This window comes from Corvus moneduloides, chromosome 22 (assembly GCF_009650955.1).
Source record: "Corvus moneduloides isolate bCorMon1 chromosome 22, bCorMon1.pri, whole genome shotgun sequence".
In the NCBI taxonomy this organism is placed as follows: domain Eukaryota; kingdom Metazoa; phylum Chordata; class Aves; order Passeriformes; family Corvidae; genus Corvus; species Corvus moneduloides.
In genome coordinates, this window is record NC_045497.1 from 2,161,289 (window position 1) to 2,185,934 (window position 24,646).

Sequence of the window (24,646 nt, forward strand, 5' to 3'; positions counted from 1 at the left end):
CCATGAATTGGGTTTTCAGCAGAAACCAGTGATTGTAAAAATCCCCAAACCTGGGCTTGCAAGAGGTTCATCAAGGACTCAAAGGGTGAGGCTGCTGTGTGCAGGTTCACTTTTAATAATTAACTCTGATTTAAGGCAGGACATGATAAGAATGACAGCATGAGCACTATTCATAAAATCCTTGTGTGTGCACCACAGCCAGGGAGGCACAAGGACCTAATTCCCCAGGAACAAAGCCAAACATCCATTTACAGCCCCACAGGCCTCGACTCAGATACATGAGTGAGTTGCTTAAATAACTGCAGCAGCAGGGAAAAAAAAAACAGGATTGGTATCCTTGTGGACCCTGTGGCTGGGCCCAGGTTCAGCGCTGGTGTAACCCCACTGATTTCACTGCACTCACACTCGGGATCACTTTGGGATTTTGAAGGTTCAGTGCTGGTGTAACCCCACTGATTTCACTGCACTCACACTGGGGATCACTTTGGGATTTTGAAGGTTCAATGCTGGTGTAACCCCACTGATTTCACTGCACTCACACTCGGGATCACTTTGGGATTTTGAAGGTTCAGTGCTGGTGTAACCCCACTGATTTCACTGCACTCACACTCGGGATCACTTTGGGATTTTGAAGGTTCAGTGCTGGTGTAACCCCACTGATTTCACTGCACTCACACTCGGGATCACTGTGGGATTTTGAAGGTTCAATGCTGGTGTAACCCCACTGATTTCACTGCACTCACACTCGGGATCACTTTGGGATTTTGAAGGTTCAGTGCTGGTGTAACCCCACTGATTTCACTGCACTCACACTGGGGATCACTTTGGGATTTTGAAGGTTCAATGCTGGTGTAACCCCACTGATTTCACTGCACTCACACTCGGGATCACTTTGGGATTTTGAAGGTTCAATGCTGGTGTAACCCCACTGATTTCACTGCACTCACACTCGGGATCACTGTGGGATTTTGAAGGTTCAATGCTGGTGTAACCCCACTGATTTCACTGCACTCACACTCGGGATCACTTTGGGATTTTGAAGGTTCAGTGCTGGTGTAACCCCACTGATTTCAGTGCACTCACACTGGGGATCACTTTGGGATTTTGAAGGTTCAGTGCTGGTGTAACCCCACTGATTTCACTGCACTCACACTCAGGATCACTTTGGGATTTTGAAGGTTCAGTGCTGGTGTAACCCCACTGATTTCACTGCACTCACACTCGGGATCACTTTGGGATTTTGAAGGTTCAGTGCTGGTGTAACCCCACTGATTTCACTGCACTCACACTCGGGATCACTGTGGGATTTTGAAGGTTCAATGCTGGTGTAACCCCACTGATTTCACTGCACTCACACTCGGGATCACTTTGGGATTTTGAAGGTTCAGTGCTGGTGTAACCCCACTGATTTCACTGCACTCACACTGGGGATCACTTTGGGATTTTGAAGGTTCAGTGCTGGTGTAACCCCACTGATTTCACTGCACTCACACTCAGGATCACTTTGGGATTTTGAAGGCTCTGTTACTGCAGCAGGATGCTGCTCTGCTCCCAGGCTTTCCCACACATTAGCATTCTGGGGTGGTAGAAACTCATCCCATCACACAGTGCTGAGAATTTTAAAATAATAAAGAAGCCAAGATGCCTGCTGTCGCCACCAACAGCTAATTATAGCAGCATGGACAGGCTTCCCTCGCAGAATTCCGTATGCTGTGTTCCTCCAGCACAACAAATAAACCAGATTAGAGAGGGGAGGCTGCGAAGACATTTCTGATTTTGAAATGAAATAATTTAATGGAAATTTGCCTTTTTTTTTTTTTTTTTTCATATATGCTTCTGGGAAAGTGGGCAGAGTGCAGAGGCAAAACTTGATATTTAGCAATTTATTAAGAGTTTCTCCATTAGACTCCTCCACACAACCCTGGGCTTTAGGCACAACCATCCCAGAATTCAGCCACTTTTCCACCTGGCACTGCTGGGACACTCAGCAAAGGCCAGAAGACTGATCCAGTTTTCCTAATGTGATGCTGAGCATTGGAGGCACCCTGCCGTAGATATTGTCTGGAAGCCACAGAAGGAAGAGGGGACTCCAAATACCCCTCAAAGAGCAGAACTGCTGGCACGGGTGATTATCCCACACAGGGTCTGTCACCTGCCTGGTACTGCTACCCTTAATTATTCTTTTTGCCACATTTTCCAGTTGTTTTCCAGTGCTAAAAATTGCTGTGAGGGAATAAAGAGGAATCCCCCTTGGGCTTGGATTCTATTAAGCCGTGGTTTCATTTGCTTCAGAGGAGAGAGACCTAAATGTGGAACTGAATTTCCTCAAAGTTAATTCCCAAAGCTGGGCACTGGAGGGATGTAGGTCACTTTGCTTTGTTCTGAGGCTGAGCTGAGCTATAAATACCACTGGTTTTTCTCTGAAAAGTGGGAGAACACACATCCTTGCTGCTTTATCCAGGTCACTGCCTCCGAAGGCAGTGCCACAAGGTAACATCAGTGGCTCCTGCTGCCACTTCCAGGCTCTGCTTTCAAGGAGAGAATCCTATAAAACCAATTTTTTCCTGTATTAAGAATGCAAAACAGCACTGCAGGATGTACACTCTGGGGAATTATTTTTCTCTACAGGTCCTGAAAACACATTTTGGGCAATGTTCTCCCCTCAATCACCAATATATTTTTATCCCATGAACTGTTCACCTTCACTGTTCACCTCGATCCCTTCATCACAAAGGGATCAAGTGGCCCAATTTTCCATCTGCTGTGTCTGGAAAGTGCAAAATATCAAGGAGATTTCCTTTGGGGAAAAAAGGCAGGTTCCCAGGGATAAATCCATATAGCCTGGCTGACCCTGGAGCGGCTCCCATGGCCGACAGAAGGTGCTGAAGAAATGAATATTTCTGTGGAACAGCGGCATCCAGTGGGCAAAGAACGATTCCTGGGAATATCCTTGGAAAACCGGGACAGGGCCACGGAAAAGCAGAGGTTTCTCCCCCATATTCAGTGCTGTGCAACTCCAGCCCGTTGCAGGAAACATTGCAAAGCCCAAGTTAATTTTTTTAATTTATTTTTTAAATTTTAATTTTATTTTTTAAAAGAGATTAGCTTGAATTTTAATTATTTTCTATTTTAAAATATTTTAGTTTTTATTTTTTAAAGAGTGATTAGCTTGAATTTAATTTTTTTTTAAATTTAAAAATATTTCATTTTAATTTTTATTTTTTAAAGAGAAATTAGCTCGGAAAAAAACCCCCCAACCTGACATAATTCAGAGCCTGGATGTGCAAGCTCCTGTTTACAACAAGCACTGGCAAAAGTAAGGCCTAAATTATCTTGGTCTTTATTGAGTGAGCCCAAAACCAGCTACTCCATGAATGGATCTTGTAGAACAATTGGTGTTGGTTGCATTAATCTGTCCCTAATTTATCTTTATATTTATATTAATGTAAATATTATATTAATATAATGATAATAATAATAAATTGATTTATATAATTATAAACCTGCCTGGCAAAAAGCAGGCTGAGGGAGGGAACACCAGAGCATGTTCAGACTCACTGACCCCGTCCCCAAATATTTCCCAGCACTCACTTTTCACCTTCTGACATCAAATGCAGTTGTGTCAGGACCAGGACAGATCAATTCACTCATGTCATACTCACATTTCCCCAGTTTGTGTGTTTAGCTGGCCTGGCCAACATCACTTTTACACAACACAGAGAACAAGGGACACCGAGTCCTCCTGTTTGGCTTCATCAGGCTTGTTTTTGGACAGGTCCTTTGTACCCTGTAGCCATAAAACTTAGGGTAACAGCTGCTGTGCCGTGACACCGTCTCAGAAATTTGCTCTCTTCAGTCTCCACAAACCCCAGGCAATGCTGCTGCCTGATGTCCTTCTTCCCTCTCTTTGAGTTGCAGGACTCTGGTGGTGCTCCTGGCGGGCTGGGGTGGCACAAGGGATGTTTTTTGTGACCTTGCTGCCATGTTCCTGCTGTGAGTGCAGGGTGGTAATGCTGGCAAGGTCTTACCTCACTTAACCAGAGAGTTTCCAAGGTGTCTCTGAGCTCAGCAGGGGCGAAGTCAGCAGAGTGTGTGTGTCCTACACCTGACAGGAGAGATCCACATGAACACTGGCATCAGTATCATCATCAGAGACATGATACAAACTCCTAAATTGCCTCTGATAGTAATTATGAAAGTAGTAGTCCTGTGCTTTAAGGTTCAAGACCAGGCTGGATGGAGCAACCTGGCCTGGTGGAAGGTGTCCCTGTCCACAGCAGGGGTTGGAGCTGGGTGATCTTTGATCTTTAAGGTCCACTCCAACCCACTCCATGATTCAGGCGTTCAGATTCACGTCCGGTGGCACTTCAGCCACCCATGATCTCATTCCAGGCACAAGGCTGGGGTACGCAGTGGGAGGAGGATTTCAAAGCCCTCCTGGCCACCTGCTGAACAAAGACACGAATCCCCCTTCACAGAATCATAGAACAGTTTGGGTTGGAAGGGCACCTTGCAGACGATCTCGTTCCACCCCTTGCCGTGGACAGGGACACCTTCCACCACCCCAGCTTGCTCCAAGCCCTGGCACTGAACACTTCCAGGGATGGGCGATCTACACCTTCCCTGAGCGACCTGTCCCAGCGCCTCACCCCCTTCACAGCGCAGAACTTCCCCCCAATATCCAATCTAAACCCACTCTTTTAACATTTGATCCCAACAAGGACTTGTTGCACTGAGTTATCCCAAAAAGCCCCCCACACCCAACCATTTAACCACGAGCATCCCTCCCCATCGCCTCCCGCGGGCCGCACCGCCGCTCGGCCCGGCCAAACGGGACACGCTGCCGAACCTTTCCCCTCAGCCCCGAGCCGGGGCGGGTCGGCGGCTCCCCCTGGGCTCCCCGCGGGCTCCCGGGAGTTGTAGTCGGAGCGCCCGGAGCGGAACTACGGCTCCCGGCTGCCCGCGGGAGCGCAGGCGGGGCGGCCCCGGGGCCGAGCTGCGGCTGCGGCAGCGGCACCGCGGGGACGCGGCCGGGCTCCAGCGACACGGCCCGGCTCTGGGGCGGGGGGGTTTGGGACAGCCACACCGGGGAGTAGCGGGATAAGGGCGGATCCCAGCCCCGGCTCCCACACGAGCTCCTCACCCGCCTTCTCCGCCCGCCCGGGCGCGGCTGTGGGGATGGAGGAGGGACGGCGGCGAGCGCAGCGCTGGGATTGTGACTGTGGGGATCCTCGGCTCTGCCTTCTCGCTGAGGTACGTGCCGGGATTTTCCCAGTTTTTCCTCTCTGGATGGGGCAGCTGGAAGCGGCCGGGGTGGTTCCGGCCCCTTTGGCCGGGGTGGTTCTGATCCTTTTCAGCCGGGGTGGTTCTGACCCCTTTGGCCGGGGTGGTTCTGATCCCTTCAGCCGGGGTGGTTCTGATCCTTTCAGCCGGGGTGGTTCTGATCCTTTTCAGCCGGGGTGGTTCTGATCCCTTCAGCCAGGGTGGTTCTGATCCCTTCAGCCGGGGTGGTTCTGATCCCTTTAGCCGGGATTGAGGCCGCGCCCGCTCCCTGCTGCTGCTGCTGCTCCCGCTCCATTCGTATTTTCCTGGTTGCTCTGGAGGGTGGGAACACCCGTCCTGTTCCCCAACAGGTACTGCAGGTAAGGCCTGGCTGGCTGAGGTGAGGGCGGTGATTCCTGCCGGGAGTTTCGTGTCCCTGGAGCGTGTGGGGAAGGCAGCTCGGAGCTCAGGCACATGTGGCTTTTTCTCTGCTGTCTTTCTGTGTTTGCAGTCTGCCTGAATGGAGGCAGAAAGGGCCAGACTAAACCCAGAATAAACCCAGAGAAGTTGGTGCAGCTGCGCTGGAGGTGTTTGCTCTCATTTCACCGCCCGTGCTCAGCTGCAGAATTACTTTCTGAATGTCACAAATTCTGATTTCTACCTCACTGAGAAGCAAGTGAGCCCTGGCTCACCTTCATGGAGGTCACTTGAGCTTGGCTTTACTGCTCAACCTTCTCTCTTTTTGGCTAGGAGCCTCATGACATCCTCTGCACTTCTCTGTTGCCATAGGGGGAGTGTATTTGGCTCAAATGAGATAGCATTTTTATTTCTCCTCTGTTTAGCAAGTCCACAGTTTCCTGAAACTGCTTGCTACAAAGAATGATGCAGTTCATCCTTCTAGGACCTTCCTCCGTGCTTGATTACCTGTTGAATTTTTCATTCATGGTTTCAGGATCTGGAGGAGTGAATTGTCAAGGGATGCAGCTCCTGTAAATAACCCACATCCCCCATTTTTATGATGGGAGTGATGCTGTGTGATAAGCAGATAATGGAGATGAGGAAGGGGAAGCTTCCACAGCCTTGGCAGAGTTGGAGAAGTTCTTGCTCTGTTTTGAGCTTTGCTTTCTGCTCAGAGTTGTAGGTGTCTAGGTTTGTGTCTGGAGCAGGTGACATCTTTTGGGCACGTGATGGTTCCTTTAAAAAGTTCTTTTTTAACTTACAGGGCAGTAGGTTGGGTATCAGGTATCACTGTAGTCTCAGCTCTAGCACTGATGTATCTTCAGTACCGTATGCCTGTTTTCAGACTGATTTAATTCTGTGCTGGAAGGACAGGAGCTCCTTTAGGATGCCTGCAGCATTATTAACAAATAGCTTCCCCGCTGTCATTTAACAGCATCACCACTGGCTCTGTTTTATTGAAGAGTTAATTCCCTTTTTAGGCTTCTGAAAGGTAAATGTGTTTCCCATCCCTTCCTCTTTGCACAGCACAGCTCTGTGAGTCACTGCCATGAGAAGGAGCTTCATATTTGTGTGATATTTGGCTCGGCTCAATTCTCTGCTTCTTCTGATATTGCTGTATAGCATCGTATGTTTTGACATTTATTTTGAGTGCATGTTTGGAACTCTGTGGCTGCGAAAATCCTGTGCCAAATTCGTGTATGAGGAATCTGTTACTCTCCTGCTTTGGTCTGCAATGGCCACTGCTGGGATTGTTTGGAAGAACTGGGATGCTGTGCACAACCCTTGTCCACTAAAACTTTGTCAAATGTCTGGAAAACTGCAAAAAACTGTGGAAGTACTGTGAGTGTGGTGGTTGCAGTTGTCTCCTTCCCTGTTTCTTGTCCGTGGCTTTTTAAGCTGCCTTGATCAAGAATTGGGTGGCTCCAGGAGCACGGGATGCTCAGAGCTGTGGCTGCTGCCTCAGAAACAAGCTCATCTCCTGCCTTGTGTTTGTGTATGTCTGATTCTGTTGCTCACAGAGGCTGGTCCTGGTGGTTTCTCTGGAGTTGAAGGCTTTCTCCAACCTAGTTCAGCTCTCTGAGGTCGTGTTGTCCCTGCCTGTTCCCATCAAATCTGTTTGCCTTGCTCATCATCTCTGCTACAGAAGTGCTCCTGGGCTCTGGCAGGATTCAGGGCTGTGCTGAATGTGACCGTGCCACTCACAGCAGCATTGATCCTGCCCTTCCCATTCCAGTTGCTGTTTTCCAGGGATAGAATGGAGAGTCCTGTTTGAGTTCTGGTTGTTTTTCAGGGATTCTAATTCATGGCTTATCAAGGGCATTTCTGGAGGGGCCAGAATTGTTATACAGTGTCCTCAGAAGGAGACCAACACACCTCTCCATCCACTCTCCCTGGAAGCTCTGATGGGAGAGAGATCATTGAATTCTCCTTAAACAAAGAGAAAGTGGGGTCTGTTGTTTCTTGGGAGACTTGCAGAATTTAAGTATTTCTTTTACCTCTGTACTAGTGTTTGAAATTTCCAAGAGTACAGAAGAAGTCTTCCAGCATTTAGACTGGAAAGTGTCATCAGCAAAGTTACGTGTGTGCTTGGCCTTAGACCTTGATCCACATGCCCTGATGGGACCCCAAGGAAATTAGGGGTGCATGCTGGATCAGGGGTTGAAACTTCCTTCTTTTCCTGTGACCAGGAAAACAGAACTTGGAATTGGGATGTGTGAGCTTTGTTCCTGCCTCTGCCACCAATCCCACATGTACCTACGGCTCCATTTCCCATCTGCAGAGTGCTGTTGCGTTCTCCAGAGTACCCAGAGCACAAAGATAACATCAGGCCTTGCAAAATGCACAGACCTGGAGGTGAATGATGGACGTGCTGACCCTAAACCTTGGTTGAGTAAGGAAGGCAGCAGCTCCTCCTCACTTTGTTCTGCTCCCACACGCCTGCCTGGCCAAAGGCATGTCAGGAGAGATTAGACTTAAACCTTCTGATCTGCTTTCAGAGCTCAGAATGGGCAGGTTCCAGGCTGAAAGCAGGCAGGAGCACAGTGCTGACCGTTCTGGAAGCCTGAAGGGGAATCTCAAGTTGGTAGGATGAGCTATCAAGGCTCATCAGGGATCCAGCAGGTTTCATGCTCCAGCTCCCTCTGTGCCAGGCTGAAGGAGCTGCTTTTCATTTGGAAAAATTGGAGGAGGTTGTGTTCCTAACTCAGAGGATTTGTTAATCCCATTGTAGCACCTCTGCTGAGGGTCCCAGAATCTTAAATACCTGTGAGCAGCCCTATGCCAAAGTCACAGCTCTGTGTTTCCTCAGCCCCACTTTTCAGCCACCTCTCAGGACATCAGAGTTAATTCCTCTTGATTTTTTCACTCCTGCAGTAAACCAGGATTTTGATTTTGAATGACTTCTGGGGACACTTACTGCCTGTCTGGACAGGCAAGGCAGTCGTGTCATTAGATTGGAGGTTTATGAACTTTTAAGTGCTCCAACTCAGATTTTAATGGTAAATAGGAGTTGATAGCTGATGTGAGAGAGATGCAGACCTGAGCTTTACCCGGGCTCCACACCATCAGCTCTGGGCCAGATGGTCTTGCCTCTGAGAAATATATTAGAGCAATGTCAAGGAAGAGCACAGTTGAAATCTGCTGCCAAGACAGATTTCTCACTGCTGGAATATGTTTCTGTCTGATCCTCTATTTCTAGATGATTGAAAATAGTTCTGGAAGGGATTTTGCTGAGGCCACCTAGTCCATCCTTTTCCACAAGGCATGATAAAGTACACTGAAACCCTTCCTGGTGGGTCTGTTAAGCTTGTTCTTTAAGCAGTGGAGATTTTCCAGCTGCCCTGGGTGGGTTTTATTTCACTTTATTAAACTTTTTTTTTTAATATTGTGGCTTTTGTCACTGTTCTGGGCACAGAAACAAGGGATGCAGGTGGTTGATAATTGACCTCTTAAACTCAAGAGCCAGAAAAGTGATGGTGGTTCCTGGCAGGAGATGGAAGAGGAATCACTCAATGCAATCATATTGAGGTTTTGTTTGTTTTCCACAGAGGTCTTCCATGGAGGGCATGGGAAAGTTAAAATACCATTTAAATGTTAAATTTCAAGTTAAAATACCATTCTCCCATTTTTTTCTATGCAAAGACCTTCATTCAAACTTTGCAAATAATTGCTTTTTTCCTTAAACAACATTACCTAGTGGTTGCGTGTGTGGGCAGGGAGTATTTGTTTTTGCTGTAGAGCAATGTAAATTTAACTCTGAGATCTGCTATTGAGGAAAAAGTGGATTCTCATCAGCTACTGAGCTTTTTCAAGGCTCCAGGCTCAGATCTGCAAACTGTCGGCTCCAATTAAAGCAAATGGCTGGAGCTGTTTTTTCTCCCTCCTGGAAAGAACACAGTTCATCAAAAGCCAGAAGGAAATTTTATTGGGCTCATGAGCAATTATCTCATGGGATGTAATAAGAGAGATCCACGAGATGCCCAGTGTGAACTTTCACTTGTAATCACTTTTATTTCTCCACTGGGCAGACAAGCACTGATCTCAGCAGTTTGAAGCCTGAAGTTTTCCTGTGGAGTAGAAGCTGTTGGAGGGAACTTGTGCTTTTGTAGGGTTTGATTGATGTTGACGTAGAAATGTGAATTTTGAGCATCCCTGACCTGGCAAAAGATATTCCACCTTTCTGTGTGGGGTGGGTTAACCCTGGCAGGCAGCTCCCTTCTGCCACAGTGGGACAGGGAACAGGACTGGAAGGGTAAAATTAAGGAAGCAGGACTTCCTCAGGTGCAAGAATTGCTTGGGAAGGCAAAGAGACTCCAAACACTCCCCTTTCCTCTTTCTTGCCTCAGTTTTTATTGCTGAGCGTGTCCCTGTGGTCACTCAGGGTCAGCTGCCCTGGCTGCTCCCTCCCAAATTCCTGTGCACCCTCAGCCTCAGTGGGAAAACCAGAAAAGGCTTTGGTTGTTCCGCCCAGCTCAAACCCCCCAGTGTTGTCAGCACTGCTTTGGTCGCAGATCCAAACCAGAGCACCAGACAAGCTGCAGTGAAGGAAATGAAGTCAATCCCAGCCAAACCCAGTACCCCGTGGAGTGCCACGGCTTCTGGTGGTGGCAGCCTGTGCCAGCTGTTTAGTTTTGGTTTATGGTGGTGTTTCCTGAAGGTGGTGTTTGCATTTCTGTGTTTTAAAGCAAATATTGACCATTGTGCAATCCAGTTTGTTTCATGGTTTAGTCCTTCAGTTAGCACAGAGCTGATTCATGAAAAACACTGTGCTGTGTCTTTGCTCCTGGGCGATCACTGTCACTTTCTTTTTAATTAATTTTGTTACTCACTGCTGACAAAAAGCCCTTTTCAGTCCACGGATCTCAGTGACAAAGCCAGTTTGGGTTTTGTGCAGATGAGTGTGATGTTTTTGGAGCAGGTTCAGTTTTCTGTGCCTGTTGTCATCACAGTGGGGTTGAAATTTGAGTTAAATTGAAGGTTCAAGGCCAACTCAGTTCAGTTTTTGTGTCCACTGCAGCTTTTGGGTCCTGCCATACTCACACATAATAAACCCAAAATTTAAGATGTGTAACTTCCCTCTAATTTCTTCCACTTTTAGGATTTATTCTGAGGTTGTTTGCCATTTTTTAGGAAACCAGAATGCTGGAATCAAGAGTTTGCACAAAACTACTGCTCCTGAATATGAATAAATTTGTCTAAAGGTGCCTCCTTTAGACCTGCATCCTTAAACAAGGTGAAGGAATAGGTGGAAAAGCAGAGTGAGAACCACTGAAACGTTGCTGAAAGGGAAAGGAACAACTCGGCGCCAGAACACAAGTGGCGTAAAATGGAATGTAAAATTCAGTTTGGGCAAAACAGATCAATGGGCTGGCATTTGTAAAGGCCAAGTGTTGATTGCAGAGATAAAATGCTCGGTGGGGACTCTGAGCCTGGCTGGTTATTTTTAGCATTTCCTCCCTGTGTGTCAGGATGTGCCTGTGCCTGCTCCCGTACGGTGACGCTGAAACGACAAGATATTAATCCCTGAGCAAAGGCCTATTAATCACCTGCTTTATTCTGTTTATGTAATAAGGTTAAATATACTCTGGGAGCAGGTGAGGTTTGGGCCCTGGGAATGATTTCACCTCACCTTTTTTTTTTTGATTGATTGGTTTCGCCAGTGGCAGCTGCCCCATATCCGATTTTTTAATTTCAGCTCAGACTGATTTATCAGTAGAATGGGTTCCTTGATCTGCTGTTGGTATTTAAGCCACAAAAACAGCATCTGCTCCTCTCTCACTCCCTCCCCTGTGCCAGTGATGCCATTTTGCAAAATTTTAGACTAAACAAAATTCCTGACTGCACAAGGAGAAGGGAAGAAAAGTGTCACCGAGGCCTTGTGGCTTCTCAGGGGAAATATAATGGAATTCCAGACTGGTTTGGGTTGGAAAGGACATTAAAGCCCATCCCATTCTACCCCCTGCCATGGGCAGGGACACCTTCCACTATCCCAGGTTTCTCCAAGCCCCATCCAGCCTGGCCTTGGACACTTCCAGGGATGGGGCAGCCACAGCTTCTCTGCTGCAAGGCGCTGTCCATCTGGTGGTGGGATAAAAATACTGATTTCCTGTGTGTTCTACTGGTTTTCTGCTCTGTTTTCATCTAATAGTGACTATATTTGTGGGAATTTAAGGTTTTAGGCATGGATGCTAACCTTGGTAATAAACTTATCCCGCTGTTAAGCCTTGAGCAGAGGTATTTGATCCTAGTTATTAAAGAATATAAAAGTATTTATTTCTGGTTTGTAGGTAGGAAAACAGGTAGGGAACAACAGTTGGTGTAGGTGAGCTCTGGGCAGCCACTGAGCTGTGAAAGTTGTGTCAGGAAAGGGGGAAAACCCTGCTGAGCCTTATTTCTATAGGGAAACGCTCACAGGAGTAGTGGAGAAAGTAGTACTGCTAAAAACCAGCAGTTTTTAAGTCAACGTGAGCTGACTTAATCACACTAAAATTGTGTCCATGTTGATATTCTTGGTGTGAGGATATGCAAAATTAAGTCCTGAAGCTTTGCCGTAGTGGAAGCTGATCAATTTACATTTTTAATGGCTTGATAAGACTTCATTTAATGGCACTGGAAGAGTCAAAGAGAACAGAAAGAGTAAGAAATGGGGAATTATTTTATTTTCAAAATGCTCTTTGGGGGTTTATCAATTGGGGAAGTGGGGAATTTTGGAGAAGTATGTGATTTGCAGTTACCTGAGGAAGCATCCTCTGCATAGGCAAATCTCTTTTAAGTGGAACAATTCACCTCAAGAAGACAATTCAAACTGCAGGATATGTGTAAAGGGAAGAAAAAAAGCTGCTTTTTATTTCTTTTAAACACTTCCTCTGTTTACCATGCTGTTCAAATAATGTGATCACCAGGTTCCAGGCACTGATTTTGTCAACTGTTTACAGCACTGGGTTCTGTTTGCTGTGGGGCCAGACCAGCAGCAACCTTTGCCTCCCACGAGGTGGATGTTGGGGCTGTCACAGTTGAATATTGGCAGAAAGTTGTCACAATTATTGCAGCTAAAATGTTGTGGATTAAAAGCTGGAGTATTTTCCCTTTTTTCCAGTTAAGTTTTAGTGGGATTTCCTAAAGCTGGACTCACAGATTACAGCTAGGCTGCTCTTTCCTGTGTTACAGTAGGCAAGGTCGGAATGTTAGATCAGGATTCAGAAATCTGCTTTTCTTAGAATGGATTATTTGTTCATGGTTCCTTGAAATTCCCATGGGAAAGCGATGTTTTCTCTGTGAATCATTTCTGGCAGGTATACCTGTCCTTCCCTGGAATAATTATGGCCCAGGCAGCATCAAGGGAGGAGTATTTGCTTCAGTGAGTGAAACATTTCCACTTAGGAAGTCAATAATGCTGCTCTGGCAAGGCTCAGACCACAAGAGCGCTTAATTAATCTCGTAAAGATTTTGAACAGCCCTTTCCTCCTGTTCTGCATCGCCCCTGCAGAGGAGATGGGAATGCAGGATGCACTTGGTGCGTTCTTGTGTGGAAAATGGAATATTCGCATTAGGAAGGCATCCTCAGATCAGCCAGCAAGGGACTGGTGGTGGTTTTTGCAGCCCTGACAGCTCCTTCAAAAGCATTCAGCATCACAAGTGTGCAGCTGAGCTCCAGCAGCATCCAAAATTTGTGGGAAGGTGCACAGGGAAGGTGTGGGTTTGCCTTTCTGGGACACAGGGTTGGCTCTGCTGTCGGGATTCTCTGTTGGGCACTTGCCAGGATGTGTCAGTGCCAGCCTGCTCTGCTCTTTTCAGGTAGGGAGGGATTATCCTCCTTTATACTGTAGGGATTTGCGTTTTATGGGTTTGTGGCACCGCCTGGAATGTTCTTTGATCGATAATTGCTGGAGCTGGCATTGCCTTCCTTGGAATGCTGAGAGTTCTAAGCCTGTGATGGTTCATTCATTCCTGGGGAGAGGAAGAAGGCCCAGTGAAATGGCAGAAAACTCTGAAGGCTGGGGAGCAGCCCTCTATCCCCACCTAATACCCTGTGGAATTTGTTGCTTCCTTCCCTAAGCATGGGATTCCTTGGGATGAAACAGGAAGGGGTTGTGGTGGTTCTCTTTAAGGAAAAGCCCTGTAACAATGATTAAATTGTGCTTCTCTTGTACCTTTTGCGTTGTTGGATGTTCCCATTTGTTTTCTCTGCTTGACTGGTTCGTAGCAGCCTTTAAAAAAAAGCAGTTCTGCCTCTTAGTTGGAGCAATAAATAGTCCATTTTATTCATCTGTGATCTGGAGGAAGAGGGAAGATCTCACTAGGCTCTGCAGAGCTTTCTAAAAAGGATATTCGTTGATAATTCCTGCTCTCATAAAGACAGTAAACACTGGTGCACCTTCAACTCAGCAATGTTCCATCCACCCCCACAAAAACAAATGAAAGACTCGCCCAGGGCAACTTTTAGTGATGATTAGAAGCAAAGATGATGTGAAGTTCACAAGGACAGCTGGGTTTGATGCTGTTCTCGTGTGACAGGTGTTTGGATGTCACAGCCATGCGTGGCAGGGAGAGGCTGAAGCTGCAGAGATGCTAAAGCTGAGCAGGAATCAGGCTCATGCTGCACGCTGGAAGTGTGATTTTGCATCAAACGACTCCTCCATGCATTCAAAAGAGGATGTTTGGCTGGAGGATGGGTTTATTTTTAGGGCTTGGTGGTTTCATTTGCTTTTATTGGTAGGTGGGAGCGTTGACAACGCGTCCCAGGGTCCAGAGCTGCTCCTGCAGCTGGGGCTGAGCACATCCCCTCAGCTGGACCAGCTCCTCATCCTGGGCTGAGCTGGCCCTGTGTCGTGGCACTGGGGGAGCTTTGCTTGTAGCGTCTGCTTTATTCATCCCTTGGCATCCTCTTGGGCCTTTTTTTTCAAGTTTTGAGGAAATCTGAATGTTCTGGATAGCTCAGGAGGAAGAGGGAGACCCAGGGATGCCTGAGGATGCTACAGGAGATTTTTCCAGGCTCTGCATATTGGAAGCCACACTCCTCTGTCTTGTTGTGCTGGTAAAGAGAGAAAGAGGGATTTGAGAATCTGTTTAAGAATCTGTTTGATTTAATTCAGAATTGAGGATGTGCTGCATCTGTGTGGTGTTCACCTCATTTACCCATTGTCATGGCAACACTTGGGAAGGCTGTCCCTGTCTCACTGATCCCAGCACTAAATCTGCTGGGTTTATTGCAGGCTGAGCAATAGCCCTTCCCTGTTCCTGCTGTAGCTCGTCGATACATAACAGGAAAAGGCTGAAATTATTGTGACGTTGGCCATGTTTTTGAAAAACTGCGGTTACTTGGGGGAAACGGACAAACGTTTCTTTCAAGTTTTAAAAGTTCCTGTATCCTCAAATCAAAACCAAAACTGGCTTGAAGGGCAAGTGAAACTCAACAGTGCAGTATTCACATAAGATGCGTGTGAGGAGACTTCCTGAAAAATAGACTGAGATTGAATTTTATTGCTAAAATCGTGCTGCTGGTGTTTTCTTGGTAATTTCTTTCCATTTTATTTACTGTGCTTGTTTGTCTGCTGCTGTTGTGTCTCTGGTGGCTGTTGTGCTTATTCCTGAGTTTGGAATCAAGGGCTGGTACTGGAATTTTGTAAAGACTCCTTTCCCAGTTCTCTTCCCTCATTCACAGTACTCTGGGACAAGTTTTTTGGATATTATTGCAGATGCTGATGAGCCTTGGAAGCCTGGTTGGTTTTTTTTATCATTCTCATCAGTGCTCAAGCTGTGAGAATCCCAGTTTTGAATAAAACAGAGATTTCTCTGCTCAGCAGGTCGGGCTTTTTCTGCAGCCAGATCCTTCTGGGGGGAAATGCCATGTGTGGAGTGGCATCACCTAAATTCCTGTTGTATTTCCAGGTGTGCTGACCATGCTGCCCACGACGCCGCGAGTGCTGCCACTGATCCCGCCCGTCTCCGAGACCCCTCTCGAGGAGGAGTTTTAGGGTTTGCTGTGCAGATCCATGGACCTGGACCCCCATGCCAGCATGCAGGTCGGGATGCGGGTAGTCCGTGGAGTGGACTGGAAGTGGGGCAGCCAGGACAGCGGCGAGGGCAACGTGGGCACCGTGGTGGAGATCGGCCGGACGGGCAGCCCCACCACGCCGGACAAGACCGTGGTGGTGCAGTGGGATCAGGGCAACAGAACCAACTATCGCACGGGCTTCCAGGGGGCTTACGACCTCCTGCTCTATGACAACGCCCAGATAGGTGAGCAGGGCCAGGACAGGGGCACAGCCACTGGCAAAGCCACCTCCTGCCCCTGTCCCATGTGCTGGGACAGCCTTTGGCACCTGTGGGCAGAGCACACTCAGCCTGTGCATGGCCAGGACATTCCTGTTTCCCTCTGTGCAAAGGCTCTGCTTTCCTCCTCTTTCCATCTGTGAGCTGAACACTTCCACTGAGTTTGTCATTCTGCAGACATGGCTTTAGGAGGAGAGGCCCTAATGTGGATATTTCATATTACACATACCACTTCACAGTGTATTATTGCATCACCTTCCATACACGATTTTTTTCCCTCCTTCAAAACACACATTCATCAAGTTTCTTTCAAGTCCCCTTTACAGTTGTGTGCCCTAATTCTGTAAAGTGTGGACTAGAGGAGTAGGTTCATTCAGGACAGTTGTGCCAGGGTTTTCTAGCCCTTAAATAATTTCTCCTTAGAAACACAGCTGCACTCTTCCATGAGCAGTATTCGTGCTGTAAGGAGCAGAGATATTTACTTTAGGTATGAGTGGGATAAAAAATGGGAGTGTAAGAAGCTGGAAAGAGGTGAACAGAGGGCTGACAGGATTTCTAGGTGCATTGTGAAGTACTTGTGCTTTTCCTTGGCTCAGTGAAAGGTCTTTTTCTGGAAAGGTGGTTCTAAGAACCTGGTTTTCCCTGGAATTTGTGTGGATCTCCCATTCTCTTTTGCTCCCCTAGGCGTCCGTCACCCCAACATCATCTGTGACTGCTGCAAGAAGCACGGCATCCGAGGCATGAGGTGGAAATGCAAAATGTGCTTTGACTACGACCTGTGCACCCAGTGCTACATGAACAACAAACACGACCTGTCCCACTCCTTCGAGCGCTACGAGACTGCTCACTCCCAGCCGTGAGTCCACTGCACCCTCAGCAGATTTAGGGGGCTCAGTTCCATCCTAATGCTCTCCAAAACCTCCTCTGTGCACCCCTGGGGTGTGCAGAATAACCCAGCAACAACAGTACAACCTAACTTGTACACGTCTGTGTGATTTATAAAGAAATTCCTGTAAATTTATGGGGCAGTGCTCAATTTTTGCTGATTGGGTGGAACGACCAGAAAAGTTTGTTCTATAGAATTATGCTTAGTTTTTTATGAAGCTGCTTGAAAAAAAGGGCAGCAAACAGAAATCTGCAGAGTGTTTTTATAAAGTGACAAAAGAATGATTTCTGCTCTGGTTTTTCTCTTTCTCACCCCCCCCACCCCAAATAAATAATTTCCTAGATTTGCTTTGCTACTTGCTGTTCTCAGGCCTCAGGGAGGCTGACAGGGATCTTACATTCCCAAATTGTTGATTTATTCTTGGGGTCTATTTGCTGAAGAGGCAGCACTTTCTCCTGCTCTGCACATGAATTTTTTTGGAGGTGACTGCTGCACTGATGCCTGTGGAACAGCATCTGTAATTTTATGCTCCTCCATGATTTGCCAAAACATGAGAGATCTGTTCTCCTGTCCTGAGGAAGAACTCAAAAACAGGCTCAAAAATACTTTTATTTGCACCTCCTAAAGTGGGCATGAAGATGAATCATGTAATCCTCTTGCCTTCAGGAGAAGGAATAAGAAATCAGCTTATCTCTGTCATTGATTTTCTTTTTTTTTTTCCTTTTTTTTTAATGTTTTTGAAAATATCACTGTGCCTTGCATCCATCTGTGGAATGAAAAGTGTAATTACTGTGCTAAAGGCAGCAGTGTGGGATTTGGGATTTGCAGCTGCTTTTCCTGCCATGTGGGAAGCTCTGCCTGGAGCTGATTGCCAGAGTGGTGCCAGCGTTGGTTGAGCCAGAATTCCGAGTCCTAGCAGAGGAGGGATGCTGCTGGCCAGACAATCTCCCCCCTGAGCTTTGAGGCTTGTGTTTATCCACCAGATTAGGGTGTTTCTGGAGCTTGTGTTAATATGACAAGCCAGCCAGCTCCTACTGTGAAATGAGCCTCACAATTTGGTGTATCTATAAAAATACACATCTCTATAAAAATAGACATGTGGGGGCTTTTTCTCTTTCTATTAATAACGGAGTTATCTCCAAGTAGTTACTCAGGGATGCCTGCTTGCGTCTTTTATTTGAGTTTAAGGTACATCATTTTACTCACATTTAAATTAAAAAAAAAAGAGAGAGAAAAAGGCACTGCTGCAGAGCAGCCCCAATTTTCTGCCCTGTGCTGGGGATTTCTCAACCCTGCAGGTGGGAAATCCTTTGGGCAGCAGGGACCTGACCTTCTCCAGGAGCACCTGGAATGCTGTCCTGGATCAAAAGGCAGATTTCTAGGTAATTTCTCCTCAGGACTCATCCTCTGCAGAACTTGTTCCTTTTTTCTGAGCAATCTGGGTGGTGGAGGATGTAAAAAGAACAATTTTCCCTCCCAAGGCTTGTCTCTGCCTGTGCCCGGGCTGCTGCTGGAACTGGGCAGTGCAGTTCTTGCTGTCAGGGTGAAAAAGAGAGCTTGGAGGATGGCCAGCAAACTTGCCAGGGCCAGAGCTGTCCTGTGTGAATTGTTTGACTTTCCCAGAAACTGCAGCACCACTCTGGAATGTCGTGGAAGCACTGGAGAGCTCTTTGGAGGTGCAGAGCAGAATGTGATGTCTGATGGTGCTTTGGTGGCTTTTTGGCTGGGTTGGGTTTTTTTTTTTTTCCCTAAATGCTTTTGCCCTTTTAAATTTTTTTTTCTATGAGTGTGGCTGGATGAGTGGTTAGAGAAAATGTGATATAAATCAACTTTATGTGACAAAAAGAACTCTAAACATAGGCCAGAGTGCCTGATACCAAGTCTTCATAAAATGAGCATTATTCTGATTTACTTTGCTGTGTGTTAGCAGGAATAAGGATCTTCAGAATAGCAAGCAGCTGATAAAAATAGAAATTAAAAAAAAGAAAAGAATAAGAGACACAGCATGGGCCTGTCAGGCATGGCAGTGATTTCTGGGAGCCTCCATAAGGGGCAAGGATAAACCAGCAGTTGTAATTGGATAATGGAACACCTTTCCTGCTGTTGCTGTGTGGCAGGTATTGATTCCAGCTGAGTTTTGGGATGGAGAGGAGTTAGGAAGTTGCAAGGAAGAAGCTCCCCGTTGTGGAAAGCTGCGGTTTTAAAGATGAATGAAAGGTTCACGTTGTGGTTCTTGGAAGTCACTCAGCTTTTGGAGCAAACAGGTTGTCACAAATGGGTTTGGTTTCAGGATTTGACCGAGGGTGGCACAATAACTGCAACAAATGGGTGTTTTCTGCAGCTTTCACACAGGGAGCTGGCAGATGAAAACCCTTTTACTCAGAAATGCCTTGCAGTGCAGGGGCAGGAAGCAGTGGGAAGATTTTGCTTTAATGCAAATGTAGCCCTGTGATTTGTCGGTCCAGGGTTTGGAGAGTGCTCTGCATTGAGAATGGAATGCCCTGATGTGAAACAAAGGGCACGGATCACCTTTGATCAATGCCAAGGAGAGGATTTCTTTGGAATAAGGGAGGTCTGAGCTGTGCAGACACTTTGCCTTAGGCACTGCAGCATCCTTTTGGGAGAGCAGAAATTGCCTGCTTATGACTCACTGACTATTGCTTAGATCACTCATCTCTCTTTTTCTTTTTGCTTTTTTTTTAATTTTTTTTTTTCCTTCTAAATAAAGTAGAAGATAAAACCTTTGGCAGTTCCCTAGGGACAAAAAGAGAAAATCAGAGTATTTAAGAAGACGTGGTAAATGCTGTGTGGATTTGGGTTTTGTTGTTGAGTGGCTGTGAAATCCAGGATGAGTCTCCTTTAGATACCAGGATTCTCCCACCTCCTTTCTCTGGGAATGGGGATCCTTTGGTTCTTCCCAAATCCCTGCTGTTGCTGCCAGAGCCACCACTGGCCACCTGAACCAGGCAAGGCCAACACATCCCTGTTTGTAGCAGGTCACTAATCCCAGGATTTAGGAGGATTTAACCCCAGACAGACACTGCAGAGGGTTCCCAATCAGTTTTCTAAAGAGGCTTTGAAGACACCTTTACCTGAAGGCTATTTCAGGTCTTTAAATGACCTGAGTTTGAACTTTAGGTGACAGGAAATGCTGATTTTCTTTTTAACTTTTGCTGTTTGAGGTAATCTCTTCCTGACCTCCTGATTTGTTATTTTTATTGGTCTTGTTTGGTTTGAATTTTATGGCTGTTGTGGGAGAGGCTCTCATCCTTGGCTTAAAAGGATGGAACAGCTCAGTTTTACTGAAGAGCTTTTCTCAGGGTTGTTGTACCTATTTGCTGAATATGTGCTTAGTAATTGGAAGATAAATCAGTGTCTGTGAGCAGGGCAGCAAAGCAAAGCTCATCAAGTTTATATTAGGGCTGCAAAAGTCAGGCACACTCTGGTGAGTTCTGCAAATAATCGAGCCTGAGATAATCTCATACAAAATGTTAGTGTTGTGGTATTCCCATGCAGCGCTGGCATTTGGATCCCCTGCTCAGGGGTGGCGCTCGGTTGAATTTCAGATGTGGTGCATTTTACCCAGGCTATTTTCTAGCCTTCACTCACCAATAAATCACAACCTCAATAGTTTTTCACAAGCCCTGGTTTTTTTTTCTTTCCTGGCAAACAATGGAGCTGGAGGAGCCAGCGAGCTGCACAGGGAAATGTTTTGTGTAATCAGGCATAAGAAATACAAATATTTTCTCTCATTGTGTTTTATCCTGTAGTCAAAACAGAGATTGCAGTTATTTTCATCTGTAATTCTTAAACCAGCTCTGTCTGGTGGAGTTACCAGCTGGATTTGGAAATCAGATCCAGGAACAAGTGCGTGCTCTGATTTAGGTCTGTGCAGTGCAGACCCATTCAAGGCAGCTTTAATGATCCAACCTCCCATCTGTGGCTGCTTATACTGAGAGCTGAACTAATCCAGCAGCTGAGTGACAACTGCTGGGTGTTTGATTACTGGGCAATGCAGGGATGCAGGTTTATTTACATAGTAACCTCCTCAACTTGTGGTATTTACGCAGTGGCAGTTTAAGCTAAGAAATTTGGGTGAGGAATATTTGGAATTGAATGCGACTCTTCTGTGCTGACGTTTTTATTTCCTGACTTGTAGCGAAGTGCTCATGAAGTATGAATGAATTTATTTCTATTAATTTATAATTTTTTTTTCTTTCAATGAATTTGTATCATTTTCCTTTAGGAAAAAACCCACCATTATTTGCCAGATAAATTGCCTGTGCCTCTTTAAAAAGCTCCAAACATATTTTTTATATATATATATATATATATATCTTTTTAAAAAGATATATATATATATAATGTTTTATTTTTGAAAAATGCTGGTTGAAAATCCATGTGCTAAGCAACAGCTTCTAGGGGAGCTGGTCAGGTGATGCAGGTTCCTGTTCTTTAGAGCATTAAATATGCCTTGTTTTCTTGTATTATTGTATTATTATTGCCACACTGGGGCTTCCCTTGTGCAGTTTGGATTATTCTGTTTGATTTGTGGAACAGGGATTGTGTTTCAATGGCATATTTTATCTTTATCTTTTCTGGAATTACATGATCAAAACTGCAAGCGAGAGAAACCTTCACTAAACCAGCTTTAGCCTGGGTTTTGAACTAATATTGATGTTTGAAGGATGATAACAAGACATTTTCACTCCATGTGCTCCATGGTGCTTCTGCATCTTCTCAGTGCAATATTCTGCCTTTAAGGGCTCTGTATGAACCTCTCTGAGGGCACAGTTGTGAAAAACTGCCTGCAGGAACCTTTTTACTTCCCATTTAGTAGCCTTGGTCTGAAACCTTCCCTGCTGTGGCTTCCCAGAACAGGATTTGATCCACGTTACTTTGGGAGTTACCAAAAACCACAGCTTTTACTTATAAAGATGTGTTATAAAGATACAGCTGGTTTTGTGAAGAACTGTGCCTTGTGAAGGAAGGAGAGGATTGAAAAGGAAAAAAATCTGGGTAAAGACAGTTCCTGAAATAGGTTTTTGTGATCCTGATCCCTCTCCAGCATCCTTGTCTTAGTCTGATTCCTGCTTGAGCAACCAGCAACCATCTGTCAGAACCGCCTTCCTTTATCCTTTGCTGGAAGTGCTTCAGGAAAAGCTTTGCTGGGGGGGATTAGAAAAACTGGGATTTCTTGCATTGAGGTCAGTTTTACCTGTAGTTCCTGCAGGGTTTTCGTGTTGGCTTTTCTGGAGGTGGATCTTTGTGTGTCCTGGGAGGGATGTGGGTTTGTGTCTCCCACAAGTTGAAACTCTGGTTTAGAGCTGTGCCTTTCTGAAGGGATTACTGTGATATTTATGGCCTGCCACCTTACAGGGTGACCATCCCTTGTACTTCCCAGTCTCCTTCATTGTGTTTATTTCTTTAGATGAGAACTTTCTGCAGCAGAAAAATCTCACAAAACATCAACCAGGCCTGGTGTGAAGGAGCTCTGACTTGCTGCTGCAAGTTAAAAGTAGTTTTTGTGTAAATTTCTCCAGATCAGTTGATTTGGATCTCCCATCCCTCTCTCTAAAGCAGGGGTGATGCTGCTGTTCCAGATGCTGGAGCAGAGTTCTCAAGGATGTCAGAAGCCAAATAAGCACCTCAGAGAAGCCACATCCCCAGGGAGTGGTTCCCAGCATGCTGGAGAGAGCCATAACTTCATTCTGTACAGTACATGCTCCCAAGTGCTTTCTGGGCTCGACAGTAATTTAATATCCTTGGAATTTGTAGGGCAGAAACGGCTGCAGACTTGTGCTGTCATAATTAACGTTGTTATTAAAGGCAGTATCACAGTGATTAAATTTATCCCGGGGGTATTTTTGCAGCACTCTGAGTAACTTTGGTTGTTAGCCAGTATTTGGAGCAAAACATTTTGAGTTAGATTAAAACCTTTATAAGAATCATTGGCTCAGGACATCTGGTGCTTGCATCACTCTTTGGGGGTGCTGGTCAGCAGTGGTTTAAAGCGGGGTCAGAATTTTGGTGAGGCTGGGGAACGAGGACAGTTCTGGTGGGTGGCCCCCAGTATTTCAGCAGGACAGGAGATGGAATTTCTTTACATTTCCCTGCTTTAAGCAAGCTCAGCTTTCTGAACTGCTCAGCTTTGTTTTTTTGGTCCCCAACCACAAATTTCAGAGGAAGTGGCGGGTTAATAATGTGAGAATGTTGAGCTGGGGAATGACTACTGTTGTGTGAGTATCCAAAAAGGGAACTTATTCCAAGAATAGAATGAGTGGTGGATATTTCGCTATTTAAACATCTTAAGCTTAACTCAGGGCTTTATTTTACTATCACTAAGAATCTTTGCATTGAATCCCATCCCTTGTGAGAGAAGGGTTTATAGGAGAGAAGTGTATTTTTATCACTTTGTCTCAGGGCTTGGCTAACACGTCTTTGATAAATTATTAGAAAAGCATTGAACAAAATACAGTGAGAACATCTAAGCTCTTTCAGAGGCTGTACCCAAATCCATGCTGGTTTTTGAAGCCAGTCTGTAGTGCCTGACACAGTGCAATAAAATGAATGCTGATCAGTGTCTCTTTTTAGCTGAGCTTTTCCCTCCACTGTCATTATCTTCTTTCATAACAATATCCAGCCTTGATAGTGCTTAAACCAGACAAAATCTCAGCCATCCAAATACAGGGCCTTCATCTTCCTCCTTTTGAGCTCCAGTCTGGGTAATGAACGTTCAATGATCATAAGAGCAAGGCATAAATAATCTCTCCCTCTTTTTAAACACATGGGGTTGTAAACCACAGGTGGGAGCTCTGTTAGCAGGTTAAGAAAGGTAAAAGACTTAAGCATTTGGTGGATAAGTAAACAGTAAGTTCAAGCATAAGCTTTTTATCCTCCTCAGTCTCCACCTTCCCTCTGGAGGTATTAGATGGGAAATAATTACAGTGTTCTGAGGTCAGCCCTACCCCCGAGAAGCTTCCCCTCCCCTTGCCCTGGGGAACAGCTGCTGAACTTGGGTTGCTCTGTCTGGGCTGGGAGCTGCCAAGAGCCTGTCAGGCTCCATGGGCATGGATTGGGGCACTTTTGCAGTCACCTAGAAAAGGGGATTGCACCCTGGGTGAGCAACCAGGCAGGTCCTCGTGGGTTTTGGTGGCTTGGTGACTCATGAGAAGGCTTTGTGCCAGCCTGGGGACAGCACACACAGAGCCAGCAGAGAGGCTGCTGTGACATTATGGGAATTGGGAGCTGCTTTAACAGGACATCAGACCCCCTGTTCACTATCACGTAGGTACCTTTTTCCTTTTTCCTTCAGCTGGAGCGGGGTCTGTGCTGGGGATGTGGGGTGCAGGGCAGGTGGGAAGGTCTGTGGCAGACTGGGAATGGTCCAGCCACAGCACTGCTGGTCTAATCTCTGCTTTTCAGGTTATAGAATGTGCTGAGCTCCATTAGTGCCTCCATGCAGGGCCACCCTAGTAATGTCCACTGCCCTAAAGTGAAGGATGGTCCTCATGTGACAGCCCTCAGCTGGAACAGAGCTTTATCAGTGTCTGTAACAACAAAAAATTCATTTGTTTTCTCTTATTCTGTTTTTTCAGGGTCCTAGTGAGCCCTCGACAGAATTTGACTCGCATCACATTAAAAGGGACTTTCCAGGGGGCTAAAGTGGTCCGTGGGCCTGACTGGGAGTGGGGTAACCAGGATGGTAAGCTGCTTTTGGGATATCCTGTAAAACACCATTTGATTTTTTAAAAGATATATATATAT

The 24,646-nt window shown here is 46.1% G+C and overlaps 1 protein-coding gene and 1 long non-coding RNA gene across 5 annotated transcripts in view; one reads left to right on the forward strand and one right to left on the reverse strand.

The window, feature by feature from the left end:
- Positions 1–3,317: 3,317 nt before the first annotated feature.
- LOC116454567 lies at positions 3,318–4,910 on the reverse strand. Its single transcript, XR_004244144.1, has 3 exons — positions 4,812–4,910; positions 4,029–4,105; positions 3,318–3,942 (listed from the first exon to the last, which is right to left on the reverse strand). It is a non-coding gene; the product is annotated as an uncharacterized LOC116454567 (long non-coding RNA).
- Positions 4,911–5,069: 159 nt separating this feature from the next.
- MIB2 (mindbomb E3 ubiquitin protein ligase 2) overlaps positions 5,070–24,646 on the forward strand; it is a 38,880-nt gene continuing 19,303 nt past the window's right edge. For 2 of the 4 annotated variants that reach the window (XM_032131308.1, XM_032131310.1), the window contains exons 1-4: positions 5,070–5,253; positions 15,610–15,960; positions 16,678–16,849; positions 24,478–24,584. In XM_032131308.1, the coding sequence (XP_031987199.1) occupies positions 15,714–15,960; positions 16,678–16,849; positions 24,478–24,584 (526 nt within the window). In that variant the 5' untranslated portion in view covers positions 5,070–5,253; positions 15,610–15,713. Of the gene's footprint in view, positions 5,254–5,622; positions 5,643–15,609; positions 15,961–16,677; positions 16,850–21,734; positions 24,167–24,477; positions 24,585–24,646 lie in introns of those variants that run through there. The other 2 variants (XM_032131309.1, XM_032131311.1) reach the window with 2 other exon arrangements.